Source organism: Eretmochelys imbricata, chromosome 6 (genome assembly GCF_965152235.1).
Source record: "Eretmochelys imbricata isolate rEreImb1 chromosome 6, rEreImb1.hap1, whole genome shotgun sequence".
NCBI classification, from domain to species: Eukaryota; Metazoa; Chordata; order Testudines; family Cheloniidae; genus Eretmochelys; species Eretmochelys imbricata.
In genome coordinates, this window is record NC_135577.1 from 103,232,782 (window position 1) to 103,254,638 (window position 21,857).

The window sequence follows — 21,857 nt, forward strand, 5'->3', positions numbered from 1 at the left end:
GACTACTCATAAGTAAAGTTACTCACGCAGTTAAATATTTTAAGATCAAGTTCTTAGTTTTACTTGAAAACTTTTGAAATCACTGTTTGTCGGCTAAAACTGTGCTTCTTTCCAGGTGGTTCGTCTCACCTGGTGGTCTGTGTTTAGGGACTCAGTGTACTACACACTTTCCGTGATCCTTCTTATCATTGTAAGTGTCCCTCTTAACATTTCTTATGTTTCGAGGTTTAATTACAAAGAGACAGACTGAGAAGCCTTTGTTTGCACTGCTAAGTGGTTCCTCAAATAAGAAGTCCCACTGAAATCAATTACTCACAGGAATAAGGGTACACTAGGGTGAGTGAGGGCTCAAATAGAAGAACTTCATACAGCCCTTTGGAATAAGGCTGGCATGTTCAAATACACCCGTAACCAAAGTCAGCCCATAAAACTGCAAACCCAACCAACGGTATACCTCAGAGTGGTGCTTAATTCATGCCATGGCTGAGCCCTGGCACCTCTAGGCTTGGCAGTTCATAGCCCTGGCACCTCTGGGCTTGCCATGTCAGTTATTAAAGTGAAAAAATTGCTTGAGACCCAGCACCGCTTTCATTACAAATTAAGCACTCCCTCGCAGAAACTACAGGTCCCAGCTTGCAGCCCTCCATTCTGATCTAAGTAGCTTCTCTTGGAGCATGTTGGGATCTAGAAACTGCACACCATACTAAAGAGGCAGGGTGGCTGTTATCTGCAGTTTCTAGTACACATTAGGCTTGTCACACAGGTAAATTGCCAGTACAGGCAGAGTTTAGTTGGCAAAGTTTGGGCATAGCTGAAATGACCATTATATTTTTCCAAAGCAGTGAGTAACTCTTACATTTCTATATTTAACTATTTGGTAGCAGATATGGGGAAGAGTCATCTTAATTTATTTTATTCATAATAAAAATAGAACAGCAATGGCCCATTCAACCACAGGGATGGCATAAAATGGAGTTAAATTGGGATCACCTGCTGTTCTGACAGCCCAGTTGTGTGGCTGCATGGCTGGAGAAGCGATTCTGGAGCTAATTTTGAAAGGACTTGATGCCTTTGGTCTTGGAAAATAGGAGACCCCACTGTTTTATGAGCCCCCTACCTGTCTTCCAGACACATGGTTGCTCACTCTCAAACATATGCAGTGTATGTGTGTGTATCTCTCATGCATCATTTAGCTGAGTGACTTTAACAGCAGCCTTTAAGAAAGGCCCAAATCTTGGCTGTAGGGTTGGTGTTGCAGTGTTGACAGCAGTACTGTAGAAGGTTTGGGATGGGAAGAGTAGGAAGGAGAAAGCTCCAGTAGCTTCAGGTTGGAAATGACTGTATAGCAAATAAATAAATATGCCTCTGTGAAGATTCTTTGCCTGCTGCACAGTGCAGCTGACCAGTTTTTAGAGGGACTGGAGAAATGGTCAATTTGTTTCTTTTTCTTCCAGTTCATAAATGATGAGCAAATAGTATGGTAAGTTGTGTTGTTAATTTCTCAAATTAGTGTGTTCTCCATGTCACTAATCAGTACCTACAATCACAGTTTAGCCAAATTCAGTGCTTACACCCTGTGCAATGGCAGTGAGGCCAATGGGGCGTGAGTGAGCACTGGATTTGTCCCAGGGGAGATACCACTTTCTGTCTTTAATTAGTATTTTTGTATGATAATAGTGAAAACTAAAGGAAAAATTAATAACCAGAAAACATTAACAGCCACCCCCAGGTGTTCCTGCCTGAGTACACAGGGTGTGGTATAGGGTGCAGGAAGCACGTTCATCCCCTTACACACCTGCACCAAGCGCAGCCAAAATCCTGTTGCAGTGCTCTTTGAGATGAAGCTGTAGAGAAGTGTTAGCACTTCCGTGGTGCCACATACCATAGGCCCTCCCCTCGTTTACTCCGCTCCCCACCCCAGCTGACAAGCCAACCCTGGATCTGCGGAAGAAGAAGCTGCATCTCCTGAAAGAAGGTGTAAGAGCCACTCCAGAGTGCATGATGAGCTCTGCTGACGGAATGGCTCTGGTCACTGCTTCTGGCATGGTGCAGCTCTGTCTTCCATAGCTCTAGCACAGTTGAAGTTAAATATACATAATATGTATGGTGTTCAAATCCCAAAGGAGTTTTGCTTCTTTTGGGCCCTGGAAACTGCCTCTAATGTTACCACTGGGAATTCAAAGCACACAAAGGCAGAGAATACTTCCCATACTGCTTACCCGTGGCACATTCCTACTGAAAATACCATAAGATTACAGCAGCATGCATGACCCTACTAATTTCTTTCCTTGCCTTTTCTCTCTTTGAGGTGGGAGAGCCTTGTACTCATCGTTATGTACTTCTTCTACATACTTATCATGAAGTAAGTGCTTCTCCTCTCTCTGTGCTTTTTAATTGTAATTTGGTGATTGTTTCTCTGGCATTGCATCATGCTCTGATCTCCAGCTGAGGAGAATTCCAACAATCTGATTTCCCTGTCTTACATCCCCCACTTTTGTACTAGATCAACACACTCTTGGAGTATGTACTGCAGACAGCAGCAAATCTTTGGATGTTTATTTTTTGTTGTATAACAGGGCACAGCAGGTCTAAGAGGTGGCTGAGGGGAAAGGTCAAAAAAATGGATTCTCTAGCTCCATGACTGTAAAGTAGCATGGAGGTTATGGGTAAAACAGGACACAAATGTATTTTAGAGGCTTTTTTCTGGAGGGCTGCTCTTGCCCTCCCAGTTTTACCACCATCAGTAACTGTGGGTCCTTGCAATTGGAAACTTTCCTGTTCTAGAGCCCTGTCCAAGCATCCCTGTTAGTTTTACAAACACCAGCAGTTTGTCCTGGTTTTTGTAACCTCTGTGGAGTGACCATGTTAAGGCGCCTCCAAGCAGCCAGCTGAGCATGGATTCACCACAAGAACATCCCCTGCCAGACTTGTCATGTATTGACGCCCTTATCCTTATCTTTCACACTCACTCCTCCTCAGAGTCTATGAATCATCCTTCCCCGGGAGGAGACGAGGTATAGTCTTCTTAGCTGAAGAGATGGAGAAGTCGGTACCCCCTTTTTGTCTCTCGCCCTCCCATTTACTCCTCCCTTGTGCCCACCAAAACCATCTCCTGTTTGACCTCAACTTCCCCTTCAACACTAGGGCCTTCCTGAGCCCATCAGCACCACTACTAGGTCAGCCAGAAGGGTCAGTATAGGATGGATTCTTTCTCATGGTGGGGCTTAGCCAGCTGTCCCCACAGTGCTGTCCCGGTCAGTCAACAGGGTGAGAGAATCCTCCTGAGAATCACACCTTGAGCTCTTGTATGCTGGTGCACAGCATTGTTGAAAAGTCCATTGCATAGTGAGTATGTCTTTGGGTATATTTACACTGCCATCAGGAGGTGTGATTGGAGCACGTGTAGACATACCCAAACTAGCTATGATCTAGCTAGATCATAGCTAGCTCAAGTAACAATAGCCGTGAAGTCATGGTAGTACAGGCTAGTCCTACCCACCTGGGACCCCGAATAGACGAGCCGCTGCCTCATCATCATTACTGTTGTTACACTAGCTAGATTAAAGCTAGCTCAGGTATGTCTAGACATGCTACAGTCATACTTCCTGACTGCAGTGTAGACAGACCCCTAGCCCACAAAGCCAACCCCCAAAGACATTGCATCTGCATTGGAGCAGCTCATTGGCAATGCAGAGCCTGATTATGGCTTTATTTTCCTCTTTCCCCAGGAAATAAAGTCCTCATTGCTTGGCAGTTTTCACTTCAACAGAAATCCTTCCCTCTCAGTTCTGTCAAAAGGGTGATAACATGCATTATGATGTGAAATAAATATTTTAAATGACTTCCTCAACGGTGGCATTTAAATCGGAGAGCTTCTCATAAGGGTTCAGAGATAAGGAGGTAATTCTTTAAGGAAGGAGAAGAGCAGCTCAGGACTGATGTCATAAAAATAGTTGCTGTGTAATGGTACTGTTATAGCCTGCAGAATGTGAAGAGGTTATGGTGAAACCCTTATTAAGAGGAAGGGGTATATGCAATGTGGCATCTTTGTCTGACATACATTTAAATGAACGCCATTGAAATCTAATTGCTTGTATATTTACAGTACATTTTAGAAACCCCATAAAGTTAATGTCCCATTAACAAACTAAATTCTTAGGGGACAGAAGAGCCCCTTGTATATACTGAAACCTCTCAGTATACAGAGGATGTGCTTCAAGATCCCTTGATGTAGATTGAGCATGTCCAAAACTTGTCCTGGGGGCCAAATGCTATTCTGTATGCTGCTGCAGCCATGCTCTTCGATATAGACATGAAGACTTCTGAGGCTTCACATCCAGCATGCAATGCTTCACCTTGAGCTAAATGTCCTCCATGAAACTTATTTCTGAATTAAACCTGCTTTCTGCAGCCTGCAAGCTAGGTGCAGTCCTTGTTCTTCTGTCAGGTTGATAAAATGGCCTTCAGGTGGGCAAAGCTTAGTCATTCCTGCAGTACTGAGTTTGATACTCTCTGGCTTTTCCTAGTGTAATGTTAGTTGTCACAAAATAATCCTTGTGGGCTGGGTTACACTGCATCAGCCTGGGAATTTGGAGAAGTATTCCAACAATCCAGGAGTCTCAGAGACCATCTTTTTGCACTTTCAGGTACAATGTGAAGATGCAAAAGTTGTTCACCATCAAAAGCATGAACGTTGGGAATGGCAACACCGTCAGCAATGAGCTGGAAGATGGTAATGAATGTTATGACATAAGCTATGATGACCCATCCATGCCATTGCTATGGAAAGGTAAGGCTGAGCAGACAGGAGTTGGACAAAGAGTTGACATACAGCGTGGGTTTTTTTTTTTCCAATGGTGATCAAAACAGTGATAATATTCAACCTTTAGCAAGAAGGACAATGACATTTTTATTGGGTTAAGTTGACAAATTCAGTGCAGCCAAGCCTTTGAGAATCATACTTCCTTCTAGAGGTGATGGAAACATGCTACTTGGTACACCTGCAGCATTGCTGTCTTCCACTCTCTGGTTCAGCAATAGGCGAATGAGTTATAAAACCGTAAGTGAAATATATTCTTTGCTGTGAATGCAGAAGGTAATTTTCACTTTAAGATGTGTAAGAATTAAGTTCCAGGCAGTAGGTGAAACTTGCATTGGGGTGTGATGGCCAGGGTGGCAAAAGGAACCATCCTAATGTGCGGTTGTGTCTGAATACTAGGACAGCAAGGTCTGTTCCTAAACAGATGTGGAAAGTGGGGGGGAAAGGGGAATATGGTTTCCTGCTGCCACTACAGCATGAGGGAGTCAGCATGTTTGTTCTTCTAGAATCTTTCAGCTCTGCTGCATTTCCTTCTGTCTGCTGTTTATATCCCCTCCTGTCTGAAGAACTAAGTCCTTGCTGCCTGTGAGGCTCAGCCCCTCTCACTCCTTGAGCCCTTCCTGGCTAGTCAGGTCTTGCTGCTTCATTATTTGCAAGCAACTTCAAGTATCAGGAAGCTGCATCTCCTTGAAATGTGGGCAGCATTTGGAAAGGGCAGCTAGTGGTATAAGAGAGGTGGGCTAAGGCTCTGTTTGCCCAATGCATTTTGGGTCAATCCACCTCACTGCAGACTTGCAATATGAATATGCCCCCTCCCCTTTTCTACCTTGTGTATTTGGATTAGGAGCTGTCCAGAGTAGGCACTGTCTTTTACAATGTTTTTGTACTGTGCCTAACATAATGGAGCCCCGGTCTCAGCTGGGGTCATAAACACTATTGTAGTATAAATATTAATAATCAAATAAATTCATTTTTTATATGAAGCCATGGCATGATTAAGAGAAAATCACTTTGTAGCAAGTATTATGATTCTTCTTTATGTTGGATCTTCAGGTAACAGAAGGACTATTGCATAGTGAACTATCCATTCTCTCTTGGATGCATGGGAGATTTACTCAGGGTTAGAGAATAATCTTCCTATATGACAAAAAGATGGGCAGCGCTGCATATCACTTAATTGGTCAGAGTCCTTTCAAGGGACGTTGAGGTTGGTCTGCTCCACCAGGGAGATGGTTAGAATGCAGGCCTAGGAGTTGAAAAGCCTGAGTTCTGTTTCTGGTACAGATGCTATCTTGCTGTGTGACTTTACCCAAGTCATACACATTTTTTAAGCTTCAGTTTCTCTAGCCACTGTGTAAATTGGGGCTAATAATACTGAATAGTTACTTACCCCTATCTGCCTCATGGGCATGTTGTGAGGACTAATTAATGTCTGTAAAGTGCTTTGAGTTTCTCAGAGGCATTACATAAGGAGGCTAAAAATAGCATAGATCCACCCAAATTTCCTTCTCTTCAAACTTTCCCCACAACAGATTTCTTCTCTGTTAACTTTTCTGCTGTCTTGAAATCTGAGGCCAACCCCCTCCCTATATCTGACGCTTCTCCCCTTCCTCATCCTCAGGCACAATCTGAGACCACATGGGAGGGACCAAACCACCACTAGAAATCAGAGGTGGGATAGTGTGGGAATGGACATTACCATGGGGACAGTGGACAAAGGGAAGGAAGTGGACCTGCCTCAGGTGAGAGAGGAAGAGAAAACACGAGTGGGATAAAGATGAGGGGACAGAGAAGGAACTGTGTTGGGTAGTGGGAGAGGTGCTTCATCCAGGTTGCCTCACAACTTCAGGCATCAGGCAACAAGATCTTTCTCCTACAGACAGTCACATGGCTGCCTGCTGCACCTCATTCCTCTTGGGCAAGAACTTGCCCTGACATTGCCTCTACCTTGGCCTGCTCTTGGCTCGCTTCCTCCTGAGTTGAACTCCATCTTCCTCAGGTACTGCCAACAGTCCTCAGTTGTGTGGGGGGGAGGGGAGTGGGCGTGGGGAGGCTGCCATTGGCTGGCCTGCTGCCTTGCCTCCTACTTGTGGCTAACAAGTTTCAGAATCCACTGCTACACCACCCCAGGGTTCAATGGGCTGGATCTGACCTTAATCTTCTCCTGACCATACATACCAAGTCTGATTATTTTCTCACAAAGAACAGCTGCTCTCAGTGAGGTACTTTCTTCATACTGGTGATGTGAATTCTGTTACTGTAGGTGCAGATAAAAGGGAGGTTCACATACTGTACAGCTGCCTTTGATGCTCATACATTTTATTACTTTCAAGAGCTTCCACTGGCGAAACATAAAAGGTTCCATTACTGGATTTTCATACAGAGAGCTTTTCACCCTGAGAAAAATTCCATTTCAAGGAGGAGTTCTACACACAGAAGTGAAGGCAAAAGATTTGTACTCCTGTTAATAATGCTCCCATTTTAAAAGTACAGGCACTGTAGCTCAGTGCTCTGGGCTTTTTTTATATATATTGACCCACATTCCCCTCAGGTGGCATGGGTTTGATTCCTCCCTGGTAACAGAAAACTCTTGCTAAGAGTGTGTTGTGTGAGTCTGTACTGAGCACAGGTTAGATGCCACAGGGCTTGATCCAAAGCCTGTTGAAGTCAACGAGTGTGTTTCCGCTGACTCTAGTATGCTTTGCATCAGATCCTGAGTGATGAGCAGAAAGTTTGCCTATTTGTGAAAAGAAAATACCATGGCTGGAGGATATTCCCCTTGCAGGATGTACAAAGGAGTTGCAGAAAATGCTTTTCCTTTTTTTGTAAAAAACACTTTTATGCCATTTTGTGAAATGGAACCCATCTGGACCATATGGAGCTGGGCCATGAGTTTCCAGAAGCAGATGGAATCAGATTGAAGAGAAAAACAGGCAGAATAAATGTGCTGTCAGCCTTGGGGCTGCAGTAATTCATACACCCATAATCTGTGCACTGTACCTCAATGCTGAGGTTTTTACCCTGTAATTCATCAAAGGTCCTTCCAACTTTGGGTGACCATACATCTTGTTTTGGCTGGGACAGTCACTTTTTTTAAGCCCTGTCTCAGCCATCCCAACCTTTTTGGCAAAACTGGGCATCTGTCCCATTTTTCTCTTGCTAACTGATCATCAGCTGGTAAGAGAAAACTGGACTAATGCCCAGTTTTGCCCAAAAAAAGTGGGTCGCAATCCCTAGTGGGGCATGGAGGAATGTGCGGGTGGAGGTGGAAGAGCAGCAATGCCAGCCCTGAGCAGAAGGGAGGGAGGGTTCGGGAGAGCAGCTTGGGCCAGGCCAGCCCCATGCAGGCAGGTGGTAGGGGGCTTCGGGCCAGCCCCGTGTGGGGACGAGGAGCCTTGGGCTGGCCCAGAGCCATGTCCATTTTCCCTTTGGGAAAGTATGGTCACCCTATTCTGACCTGAGCATGTTTTGCCACAATCTCATTAGTGCTCCTAGAATTAGTTCCATTGTGACTGCAGTGCTTCCGTGGTGTTTTCACTGACAACTTGCGTGATCAAGGAGTGCTTTGGAGACGTCACTGGAGAAACTCACTTGAGAGCTGCTAGTCTAGCAGGACTACGTTAAATCAAAGTATCCGGGCTTTCTTCTTTACCAGGATTGTTGTCAAACATTTCTTTTCTCGACTAAAGCAAATGTTAGGCTGCTATGGTTGAGTCTCCTTTAAATGAGAGTCAGATGACAACTGTGAGTGTTCAGGCTATCTTGGCTATACACTGCTTCACAGGAAAAATAGCCTCAGTGCAATCACTTCCTAGGGAGGCTTCAGAAAAGCACGGCTCCTTATTTTGCATCCACTGCAATATTCCATTAAATCTGGCTGAAGATATTGGGAGTGGGAGGATAATTGCTGCTTTACCTTCACCCAATATAAAATTATTCCTAGTTTCATCCTTCATTGTACATTAAACTGCAAGGCCAAAGCTACTTAACTGATCCTCTGAGTAGAACATGTTTTCTTTTGAAACTTTAAGATATCTTTATGTGCCTCATGTGAGCACCATGTCCTCACCAAAAGCCTCATTTTAATGAAACACAAAACAGTGTCTTGTAAAGTTCTGCCTCCCCCAGTACCAAGAGGCTCAAGCACAGGAGGGTAAAGGGGTGTATTGGTGATTTACAATCTCACCCAGGGGTTTTTTGGGGGGTGAATGTTAATGGGAGGATCTGTTCTCAGATCCCAAAACGTATGTGTTAGAAGATGCTACAAGCTGCAGAGCTGCAATAGATGATGTAGTTTGCACATGTATGTTGAAACTGACCTCATCCTGAAAAAACAAAAATATTTAATCACTGGAGTGAATAACAGATGTAGGCTCAATAACTGCGTAGCTTTCTATGCATTTATATGACAGAGCAATTCTAATTCCTTTGTTTGAGTTGAATGTTTTCCCAAATTTCCTTTGCTTCCTGGCTGAAACTATGCACTAATGATTGTCTTTCACTTTTGCCTCCTAAATTCTGTTCCTCTTAATGTAAGTAACCTGCTGTCAAAAAAAAAAAAAGGCAATAACCCAAACAGTAAAGAATGCTGTTTTCTCTCCCCCCGCCCCCTTACTCAGGGGATAATTTTTATTTCAATCACATGCATACTTCTTGCCCTGTTTTCTAACTGCACATGGGTATGTCTCCTGTCTGCTGAGCCTTGCTGTGTTTGCTATGTGTAGTTTGTAGCATTTATGGAAATACTTGCATGGATTTGTTAAGTTTAAGAAGCCTTTGATTACACTTGTATTGATTCCTAGTATAATATAGTGCCTTTTATTATTGTAATACCATACCACAACTCTTTGTATAATTTTAAAGTTCCTTTGTATTAAAGGATCAATTATAACAATTATCCTGAGGTAGTGTTAAATTTGAATAGTTTGAAATCCCATATTGTTAAAGATATTGATAATATTCTATTCAATTAAATTGAAGTTCTGCAGGGACTGGGAACCCAACACTAAGGGACCCTGACAGGCCTCTAGAAGAGGCAACAGGCTGCACAGCTGCTAAGCACCTTAAACTGGATAGCATTACCGTTTTCAAAGAGCTGTATATGCTCTCTCAGTTGTGGGTGGTTTGTGCAAAGCTTGCTAACCCATGATGAATGGTGATGGTCTGTAAACAAAGAAAAATGGTGGCCCAGGATGAATGGCTAGATGAGACCCATACCAATGTATATCCACTCAAGATAGTGAAAACCCCCTTCAACACATGATCTGAATCAGGTAGAAAGGGAGAGCCAATGATGATCAAATTTGTGCAGCTCAAGAAACACTGTGGGATTGTTGCTAGCAAATTCAAGAATTCAGGTAAATGTGATCCCCTGCATGAGTCACAATGGGGCAACTCTAGGCAAAGGGAAGCCTGATGAAATGAATTTCCCAACTAACTCTTGGCATTGTGATCACTAGTGAAGGGAAAGCAGCAATATGGCAAAAACCCTGTGGTAATGGTGGATGAGATCATCTGCTCCAGTCCCCCAAAATTTCGCTTCCCTGAAGCTGGCTTACGAATAATGATTACAAATAAATTTGGACCCAGAACCAGACTGCGGATGGCAAGCAGGCTCATTATTAACGAGGTAAGTTCACTAAGAGAATAACAAATGAGTGCTTTGAAGGGGGTTTGCCAAAGGACCTCTTTTCCACTCCGTGTTCTTTTATAGTGATGCTTTTGGCGTTGGAATCACAAGTTGACTCTCCAACTCAGCTCCTAGGGCAGCGGAGACTTAAGTCACTTTCTAGTGACTATACTGATTGGTGCCTAGGACAGGATGATAGGAGTCATACTAAGCCCTTTTCACTGAAGGGTATGTCACTATGGAAGAGGGGCCCTTGAAGGTACAAGGGGAAGAAAGATTAGGAAGCTCCTCTTGTTAGAAGAAATTTTTTTTTTCCCTTTAGCCACCGGAATTGCATTTGAGCACTTATAAGAGTAGTGAACTGAGGGAAGATAACATAATAGATAAATCAACCATAGGACCTTATTAATTGTTTTAATAGTTGGACAGAGCTTCAAATAACATCAGACATTTGCCTAATGCGTTAATCTTTACAGTCCTGAGTTATATATAACAAATGGGAAAGCAGATCAGACTTTTCACAAGGGACGTTTTCTTCAGACAGGCTCAGATTAGCCCTTGGTGAACATGTTGTCACCACGAGAGACTCTTTCACATAACCCTGCAGCAAAAGTCCTGAGAATAGTCAAATGACAAGGTCCATGGCAAAATCCCATTGACTTCAGTGGAGCCAGGATTTCATCCTTTGTTTCTGAGTAACTTGAAGTCCAAGTGAAGGCCTTTTTTATTTTGGGATTTACAAGTATAGGAAAAATAGGTTCTTGCAAGTTTCAGTAACCTAGGGGAGATAACACAGCTCCCAGGACTATAGAACACTGAACAGCCCATGGCAGTTTAGCAGAAATTTGGCATGTTTGGGTGAGGGAGGGGGAAAATCCAACTAACAACCATACACAAATATGTTTTTAGAAAGTCAGCTCTCTGGTGCAATACAAGGAGTGGGAGAAGTTTTGCTAAACCACTTAGTAGCAACTGGGTTGCTTTCCAGCCAATTAGCTGATCCATAAGAAAGTATTTTTGAATCGTGAAATGGCCAGAAAGCTGGTATTTTTAGTTTGCAAAACTAAACCCCAAACCAGAGGTGGTTTGGATGTGGGTTCCACTGTATGCAAACCACCAAAGTTTTGGCAATGTATTGTGGATTTGAGTTCTCTCTACTTTCAGTTCCCTTTTCAGTTACATTAGGTTTAGAATTGTTTCACATGCTGGCAGCACCTTTGATGTTCAAGGTATGGTAAAGCACTTTCAAGTGAGTTGGCGCAGCTGCCATTAAAAAGACAGCACTTGCCGATAGTTATTGCATCATTCCACCTACGATAGCACAGCTCATGCTTTTCCAAACTGTATGGGATTAGTGCAGTGTCGCAGCTCTCATCATGTGGTGAATATTTATTTTGAATAGCAACCACTGTAGCTACTGTAGTCCAGTGAGCATAGCAACACGTGCTCCAAAAAAGCAAATGGGCAAACCCTTATGTTTAATCAGACCAGGGATGCTGCAGGGCTAATTCTCACCCTTTTGAAAAGTGTCCCAGGATCTTTATACTCTACCTGGGGGGGATGGGGTAGGGAAGGAATTGGAGCAGGGCAGAAGTGACCTAAGTTAATGTCTCATCTGAAGGACAGCACCTCTGATAGTGCAGCACCTCTGACAGTACAGCACTGCAGCATCACCGCTGGGTATGAGCCCAACTCCTGGCTTGAGGCCTGAAGCCATAGGTGAGAAATGCTTCCAAGTGAGCCATGTTCATTACTCGGTGCTAAAATAGGATTCATTTGAGAATTTGATCAGGGCTTCCAAGGTGGTAGGGTTTGAAAGAACAGAGCTGACCAGGTGAACAAGATTAGCAAAGTTAAGAGTTTTTCAAAGATTACATTGGTTTCTTTGGTCTGTGTTCCTGTGCAGCGTCAGCGACTAATCCACTCTGCCAATGGCATGAGCAAAACGATTCAAAATGGGAAACGTGAAAATATTGAAAATGGGAACATCATTGTGGAAAATCAAGAGGAGGAGAATGAGCATGACAATGCATCTCCCTTTTCACCACCAGGTAGGTTTGATCTTCAAGAGAATGAGGGTGCTAAACAATGAACAACAGAACAGAATTAAAATGCCAAAAAATGGGTTGTAGAGACAGTCAAGAGCCAGTCAGGTGGAACTATGCAACTGATCTGAAGTTGTTTTGCTAGGGTTAAATGACAATAAAACCCAGCTGGAGGTCACATGAAATGTGAATGGGCCATTGTTAGGTTCAGGACATTGATTTCCAACTGTGATGTGCTGCTTGAGTGGAGATCTAGGGTAAGCCCTCAAGACTGATCTGGAGTTTTCCACGGTTGGGCTGGATATATAATGGTGGTAGCTGGAAGAGGGGACTAAATACATAACCTACATCAATCTAATCAGCACACCCCCAATAATAGCTTTGGAATGAACTATTTACACTGGCCTCCTGATGAACAGTAAGCTGGTGCACACATGTATGTTAATGACAGGACAGAAAGACTTCTTGAAGGAAAAGGAATTAAAAAGGAGGTTCAGAATAACAAGTGGAAACACAGGCCCTCATGGTCATATACATGTTTGTATGTTATATATGTTTCTCATATTAAAAAGTGACTAATACTACCCACTTTTTGAAAGCACTTTGAAATCCTCTGATGAAAGGGGCTATACACAGGGAAAGTGTTATTGTGGTGATTTACATAGCACTTTATATGTTGATTCTGTTGATTCATTTCAAAATGCTCTACAGATCATATAGCAGGAATTAATTCACCTGCCACTGAAATGTAGCCATATCTGGGGTGGTGCACAACAGCTGTTTAACAGCAGAAAACAACATATCTATACAATGAAGAATAATGCTAACTCCTGTTGAAACTGAAGGGCGAATTATAGATGTTGAGCATTAAAGAGAAGAGAATGCTGTTTGATTTCTGTGAGGCTCCATTTCTAAAATGTTAATTATCAAAGCAGAAATGCTGTTGATCTTAGGAAATACTGGAGCCCACTGAAAGAGATGATGTGTGAAGAAAGATTGGTTGAAACTATATATTTTCACATTTATTGCAGTGTGCACTATTATTGGAACCCATTATGTAATAAATACCTGTTCTCCTGTGATGATAAAACATGGTAGACAATTGATCTGTTAAAGAAACAGACCTGTTAGATGGACTGCTGGCAACAAATGAGTGCATTTGTGCAGAGGTTTTTTACTGTTTGTACAGCAGAATAAATTGAGCTTATTTACACATATGGACGCACATGACCATGCTAATGTGACAATTTGAAATCAATGTAAATTTACACAGATAATTGTAAACACAAGGGTGAATGGTCAGGTTTATAAAGATAATTTTTAATCTAGATATTTTCAGTACATTCTTTGCTACCAGTTCTGTTTGGAGCACCAAAGTCCCATATTGCATTTCATATTTCTAAACAGAGCAGAACCTGAGCACAGGGCAGTTGTTACCCAGAGCCTAAAGTTTTACTACTACTACATAAATCACTCCTCTGGTGGCTGGAAGTTTTTATCATTTCTGGGTTTGTTCAGTACCCAGGAGACTTGATTGTAAATGGAGGGAAAGGGAGTGGGGAGATCCTAGTAAGGCTTCCTATGTCCTACAGTATTCATGGTAGCATAAGGGTTTGATCTGAGGCATTATTTTGAATTGGCATTGTTTTAAGGCAGTATTTCTGATTTTATTAAGAATGTTTTTCAGATAATTAAGGCCCAACAGGCCGGAGTGGAATAGGTGATGAGACACTTCAGACTACAATAGAGGAAAAGTTCAGCTAGAACTGGAAGAGTTTACATAAGAGCCGAGGGACCAGATATTTAAAATCCTTATTATTTTCAGCTTTTCTTACTCCCCTGTTGTCTGGGAAGATTATCTATTGCTTGGATGCTCATTGCTCAGCTCACATACTCTGAGGGAGAATTCTGCTATTTTTTGCTCTCGAAAGCGCCCACTTCAATAACATTGGGAAAATGTAAAGAAACAACATGCTTTGTTGTTTAAGAGCCAGGGTACAATCAGCAGCCTAAAAAAATCTGACATTTGAAATTGGCTTTAGGGAGAAAGGTAATTTTCAGACAGTTTCCCCGCATCCCCTCTGTCTATCTTTTGATGCATTTTCAGGCCAGGAATAAGGAACATACATTTTCTAAAGATCAGAAGTTCATGTATTCTTTCTGTACTATAAAGAACTCTAGGAAGAATAGACACTGGAAGGATTTTCCAGGCTAGGTGCTTCCAGTTTGCAAAGTAGGGAATTCACTTTAATTAAAGTTTTTTTGTTTTTTTGTTTTGTTTTGTTTTTTTAGAGTCTCAGTTAAGATGGCCAAGGATTAGTCCAAACATTTTTTTCTGCTGCTCTAGAGTCATGTCTCTTTTTGGTTTTGATTTGCTTCTTCAAGTTACGCACCATGGTTACTTTTGTCAGAACATCTTTCTTCTGAAATAGATGTTAGTGCAGTTTAATCTACCTCAGATAATGCTGCATTTGAATGTATTGTCTTAAAGATCTACTCCCTGTTATGTGTGGTGCCCCCTCAGTGGTAGGGTTCAGTCATAGAACTAAGGCTTTCGGGCATTGGAATTGGAAGTAAAAGGAGAGTTATGTGAAGGAAGTAAAGATAGTCTCAAGCTACAAAATCCAGGCAGGATCCTAGACTGAATTTCAAACACCCCAAATTTCAGAGGGGTTCCAGGTTTGTTTCGGGCCCATCTCGAGACGCAAGACAGCAGCAGCTGCTGTGGAAGGCATTATTATACTACCAGATCTTGACTTTGGCTTGTATGGAAAAGTAACAATTCTCCCTAAAAAGAGTACCTTGATCTCTCCTGATCTGCAGGTTAACATTTGGACAATTAGCTTTTAAGAGCTGAGGCTCATCTGACACTCTGCTGTTTGGTTAATATAAAGTAGACAGTAAACAGCGCATGGGCTAAAAAATGTGAATATAAGAATAGCCATACTGGGTCAGACCAAAGGTCCATCCAGCCCAGTATCCTCTCTGCCAACAGTGGCCAATACCAGGTGCCCCAGAGGGAGTGAACCTAACAGGTAATGATCAAGTGATCTCTCTCCTGACATCCATCTCCACCCTCTGACAAACAGAGGCTAGGGAAACCATTCCTTACCCAGTTAAAGCCCTGTTACCATTAAACTTTTTTTTAAAAAAATTCAGTTTATAAAAGTTTAAAAAGGAAAAAAGGAATCTCCCCCCCCCCCGGCCCCTCGAGATCACAGCTACTTAAATCCCTTTTATTCAAACTGGGTGGTTAAATAACACAATTTTAAAAGTAGAATTTAAAGTCAGCTCAGCCCTGTAGATTGTGCACAAACTAATAAATTATTGTTCCTCAGGATAGTTTTAAAGAAAGAATCCCCTCTGGTCTGTCAGTGCCCATTTAAGATAGAATGATCTAGGAGGGGAATGACAGGTTTCAGAGTATCAGCCGTGTTAGTCTGTATCCGCAAAAAGAAAAGAAGTACTTGTGGCACCTTAGAGACTAAAAAATGTATTTGAGCATAAGCTTTCGAGGCAGTGCTCAGTATTAAGTGTGGAGAGACTGAGCTGAGGAATGACAATAGGATTATTTCATTTCCTGGGCAGGTGGAGGCCAGGTATACAGTTATGGAGATGGCTCACTTGACCTTGTAGGGAAGGTGTCCTTGTGAATCCTTTGGAGCAGCATTGTTAAGAAATGCTGGAGTACATCAGAATGAGATTGAATTGGCATATCTTGAGAATGAGCTGATGTGTATGAGCCCTTGCATAGCTTAGCTGCCTGTTAGAGCCCCGATTCAGAAAAAGCACTTAAACACATGCTTAACTGTAAGCACATATTTCAGAGTAGCAGCTGTTTTAGTCTGTATTCGCAAAAAGAAAAGGAGTACTTGTGGCACCTTAGAGACTAACCAATTTATTTGAGCATAAGCTTTCTTGAGCTACAGCTCACTTCATCGGATGCATAAAGTGGAAAATGCAGTGAGGATGTTTTATACACACAGACCATTAAAAAACGGGTGTTTATCACTTCAAAAGGTTTTCTCTCCCCCCACTCCACTCTCCTGCTGGTAATAGCTTCTCTAAAGTGATCACTCTCCTTACAATGTGTACAATAATCTAGGTGGGCCATTTCCAGCACAAATCCAGGGTTTAACAAGAATGTCTGAGGAACAGTGTGGGGGGGAGGGGTAGGAAAAAACAAGGGGAAATAGGTTACCTTGCATAATGACTTAACCACTCCCAGTCTCTATTCAAGCCTAAGTTAATTGTATCCAATTTGCAAATGAATTCCAATTCAGCAGTCTCTCGCTGGAGTCTGGTTTTGAAGTTTTTCTGTTGTAATATCGCAACTTTCATGTCTGTAATCAAGTGACCAAAGAGATCGAAGTGTTCTCCGACTGGTTTTTGAATGTTATAGTTCTTGATGTCTGATTTGTGTCCATTTATTCTTTTACATAGAGACTGTCCAGTTTGGCCAATTTACATGGCAGAGGGGCATTGCTGGCATATGATGGCATATATCACATTGGTAGATGTGCAGGCGAACGAGCCTCTGATAGTGTGGCTGATGTTATTAGGCCCTGTGATGGTGTCCCCTGAATAGATATGTGGGCACAGTTGGCAACTGGCTTTGTTGCAAGGATAGGTTCCTGGGTTAGTGGTTCTGTTGTGTGGTGTGTGGTTGCTGGTGAGTACTCGCTTCAGGTTGGGGGGCTGTCTGTAGGCAAGGACTGGCCTGTCTCCCAAGATTTGTGAGAGTGTTGGGTCATCCTTCAGGATAGGTGGTAGATCCTTAATAATGTGTTGGAGGGGTTTCAGTTGGGGGCTGAAGGTGACGGCTAGTGGCGTTCTGTTATTTTCTTTGTTAGGCCTGTCCTAGTGGATCTCTTGTGTGGACTGGTCCAGGATGAGGTTGATGGTGGGATGGGAATTGTTGAAATCCTGGTGGAATTCCTCAAGGGCTTCTTTTCCATGGGTCCAGATGATGAAGATGTCATCAACATAGCGCAAATAGAGTAGGGGCATTAGGGGACGAGAGCTGAGGAAGCGTTGTTCTAAGCCAGCCATAAAAATGTTGGCATATTGTGGGGCCATGCAGATACCCATAGCAGTGCCGCTGATTTGAAGGTATACATTGTCCCCAAATATGAAATAGTTATGGGTGAGGACAAAGTCACAAAGTTCAGCCACCAGGTTTGCCGTGACATTATCGGGGACAGTGTTCCTGATGGCTTGTAGTCCATCTTTGTGTGGAATGTTGGTGTAGAGGGCTTCTACATCCATAGTGAAGAAACAGATTGACAGCCAGAAGAGTACCCAGAAGTCACCTACTACAGGACAGGCCTAACAAAGAAAATAACAGAACTCCACTAGCCGTCACCTTCAGCCCCCAACTAAAACCTCTCTAACGCATTATCAAGGATCTACAATGTATCCTGAAGGACGACCCATCCCTCTCACACATCTTGGGAGACAGGCCAGTCCTTGCCTACAGACAGCCCCCCAACCTGAAGCGAATACTCACCAGCAACTACATACCACACAACAGAACCACTAACCCAGGAACCTATCCTTGCAACAAAGCCAGTTGCCAACTGTGCCCACATATCTATTCAGGGGACACCATCAAAGGGCCTAATAACATCAGCCACACCATCAGAGGCTTGTTCACCTGCACATCTACCAATGTGATATATGCCATCATGTGCCAGCAATGCCCCTCTGCCATGTACATTGGTCAAACTGGACAGTCTCTACGGAAAAGAATAAATGGACACAAATCAGATGTCAAGAATTATAACATTCAAAAACCAGTCGGAGAACACTTCAATCTCTCTGGTCACGCGATTGCAGACATGAAAGTTGCGATATTACAACGGAAGAACTTCAAAACCAGACTCCAGCAAGAGACTGCTGAATTGGAATTCATTTGCAAATTGGATACAATTAACTTAGGCTTGAATAGAGACTGGGAGTGGTTAAGTCATTATGCAAGGTAACCTATTTCCCCTTGTTTTTTCCTCCCCTCCCCCCCCCACTGTTCCTCAGAGTTCTTGTTGAACCCTGGATTTGTGCTGGAAATGGCCCACCTTGATTATCATACACATTGTAAGGAGAGTGATCACTTTAGAGAAGCTATTACCAGCAGGAGAGTGGGGTGGGGGGAGAGAAAACCTTTTGAAGTGATAAACACCCGCTTTTTCATGGTCTGTGTGTATAAAACATCCTCACTGCATTTTCCACTTTATGCATCCGATGAAGTGAGCTGTAGCTCACGAAAGCTTATGCTCAAATAAATTGGTTAGTCTCTAAGGTGCCACAAGTACTCCTTTTCTTTTTGTAAGCACATAATTAAATCCCATTTATTGCTACATCTTCAAGCCTCTTGTAAAAGTGTGGATTGTTTTGAACTCCCATTGACTTAATGGAAATTGAGAACTCCTTGTTGCACAGGGTGGGTCCTAAATTAACTGTAATGAAATATTATGTTTGTGAAGATAAGAATTTTTTTCCAGAACTAAAAAGATAGAGCTACTGGCCAAGGAGGTTAGCAAATCCTACCCATTATCCTATGGCCCTGGCATCTTGAAAGGACATTAAAAACAGACAGTTTGGAACAAAAACTTGCAGATTTGATGTTGCTCTAGGTCATTCCATTGGTAATCCACCAACTGAACAGAGCTATAACCACAAGACAAAGATACCTAAAAGTAATATGTTGTGACGAAAATTCTGTTTCCCTCTTGGGCTGCAATGTGCCTCTGTTTGCAATCAGAGTTGGATTGCTGTTCTCTATCACAGCACAGATGTCTGTGCCGATTCACATGACACAAAATATAGATTGATTTTTTCATAAATTAGACAAGAAAATGTGTGCGTTTGCCAATTGTCCTCCTTCTTGGTAAGAAAGATGGTGGTCCCTGTTGTGATTGGATTTACAATGGAGAAGTAACAGGTTATGACTTTCTTTTAAGTAGCACTTTTGTTGTATCCATCTCTTTAAAAGAAAAAGCTATAGGAAGCCTGTTCTCTGCTCAAAGATGTGGTAACAAAATAGACAGTAATAAGGAAAACCAAACAAACAGTGGAACTAACAGATATACTGAGCATCTCCACTCAATAACTTCTTTCTTTTTGTTGCATTCCCTCCTTTGTAGATCTGGAGTAACTCCAGTGTAATGGACAGCAGAATTTGTCGTTGTAGACTCAGATAAATTCTTCACATCAGGGACCTGTCTTCATTGTAGTGGACACTACTTGTAAGATACCCAGTCATGGCATACACTGAGAAGTGTAACATGCTGGATCCAGTCATGGTGCAGGCAGAGTGATCTCTGAGAGGCTGTAATAAAGATCTGTTTGTTGGAAGTAGAACTGGCAGGGAAAACAGAACTTCCATCCCACAGAAACTTTTGAGGTTTTGGATACAATTTTCCAATTTAGAGTGAAAAATAAAAACTTGACATTTTTGCAGATCAAACTCTGAAAAACTGAAATTCTGAAAGGGCATTTTCCATTTAAAAAAAACCCAAAAACTATTCAAACATAAAATTCCTGACCTGCTGTAGTCTGAACCTTTTGGGTTTTGTCTCTGGCTTCCATGATCGGTACCACAGTAGGGATGTAACATTTGTAACATATTCATTTGTTAAGTGCCTAGCACGCAGAAGACTCTTAAAAACAAATTAGGCTGATTGGCTAATTTACATACACTAAATTTCATACACTAGTCCAATCAATCCTTAGCCCTTGAGAATAACATCATTTTGTTGCAGGAATTATACTTCTTGCTTGGGTTAGTACAAGAGCTCCTATGTGGAGCTGTACACTCCTCATTACTACATGACTTAAGATCAAAATTTGAATTAAATATTGCTGATGATGATTAGTCCTAAATCTCAGCTGTAAATTATAAAGCATAATTAGGACTCAGGAGATAGGGAACTTAAAATCCATTTTCATTAGTGGAAAAGGACTGTTTTGTTTAAAAAGTTAAAGTAACAAATTTTGAAACTGATAAAATGAAACACTTTTTAAAAAACAAAGACACCGACAGTGCCAGCTCCTCAATTGGTGTAAATGGCACAACTCGATTAATTTCAGTAGAGCTACTCTGATTTACACCAGCTGAGGATCTGGATCAATTTATAATTAACGAGTGGAATTCATTGCCACCAGTTACACTGAAGCAAAATGCTTGGTAGAATTAAAAAAAGGACTAGAATAGGCATGGTCAGCATTTTTTTTTGTCAAGTTTCAAAATTTCAAACAAAAACAGAGGAACGTCTATAGAAAGGTCTATAAAATCTTTCCTGTTTCTCAACCAGTTTATCACCAATTGGGATAAACATCTCCTAGATGTGTCAACACTCATGCTTCGAGACTCCAGCTTCAACCACTAACTGCCTGGGGTTAGAAAGAAGCTCCCTCCATAACTGTCCGTTTTTGAGGGTTTTGACACTTTCTCTAAAGCATTTGGTAGAAGTCACTGTCAGAGAGCATACCAGAGTAGATGGACCATTGGTTTGACTCTGTCTCGCAGGCCTAATTGAAGTTACACAATAATACACTGAATAATGCACTCTTCCTACTTACTTGTTCCTCCTTCATTCCCAGAAGAAATGATTCAATGGCCTAGATATCAAGTTTGAAATACCTGAGCTGCAGCAGTGCATTACCACAGCCTTTGGCCCATCTCAGCTAGATAAAACTGAGTTCCATGTGTAACGCTGCCTGCAGCAACTCAAGAGTGTGAGGACCAGCCTCGGGGCAGATTGTTAGGAGCCAGGGCACAAACCCCAGATTGGCTGTGAATTCTATACTTAGAGTTTGCCAGCCAATTGTCAAGTGTAAACTCTTCAGGTACTATAAGATCCTAAACATGGAGCCGTAGACAGTCCCCTTAGTACTCCAATCTGTCTCGCCACCCAGGTGAGCATACCTTTGTGATAAATCGTCTCTTACATCAAGAATCACAGCAATATTCAGGTTACTCACAGTCCCAAAGGACCAGTCACTTACCCCAGGTCAATGGCACTTTAAATCTCACACCAAAGACTATTGTAGCCAATTCATTAATAAACTATATACAGATTTGTGAAACAGGAAAAGGAAACAGTTATTTACAAGGTGAAAGCAGGTAAACATATACACACAAATGAGTTATAATCTTAAATTTCAAAAGCCTCTATGTTCAGCAAAGTCTCTATATTCTTTAGGGCTACCTCAGGCTGCACAGCTGGGGATCCTTTCCCCTGCCCCCTTCCCCCGAGACCAAGCAGCATAAAGATACCTAGTTCCTTTTGTCTGGGGTTTTTATCCCCCTTCTGACATGTCCTCTGAGCTGCAAACTCGGCTGATCTGGGGGCGGGGACAGGGG

At 42.3% G+C, this 21,857-nt stretch overlaps 1 protein-coding gene across 1 annotated transcript in view; it reads left to right on the forward strand.

Annotated features, from left to right (window-relative positions):
- Positions 1-21,857, forward strand: part of SLC24A4 (solute carrier family 24 member 4) — a 126,009-nt gene that overhangs the window by 92,220 nt on the left and 11,932 nt on the right. Inside the window, exons 7-12 of the mRNA XM_077820406.1 lie at positions 116-190; positions 1,455-1,480; positions 2,309-2,362; positions 4,647-4,789; positions 10,279-10,448; positions 12,355-12,499. Coding sequence (XP_077676532.1) covers positions 116-190; positions 1,455-1,480; positions 2,309-2,362; positions 4,647-4,789; positions 10,279-10,448; positions 12,355-12,499 — 613 coding nt within the window. The remainder of the gene's footprint in view (positions 1-115; positions 191-1,454; positions 1,481-2,308; positions 2,363-4,646; positions 4,790-10,278; positions 10,449-12,354; positions 12,500-21,857) is intronic.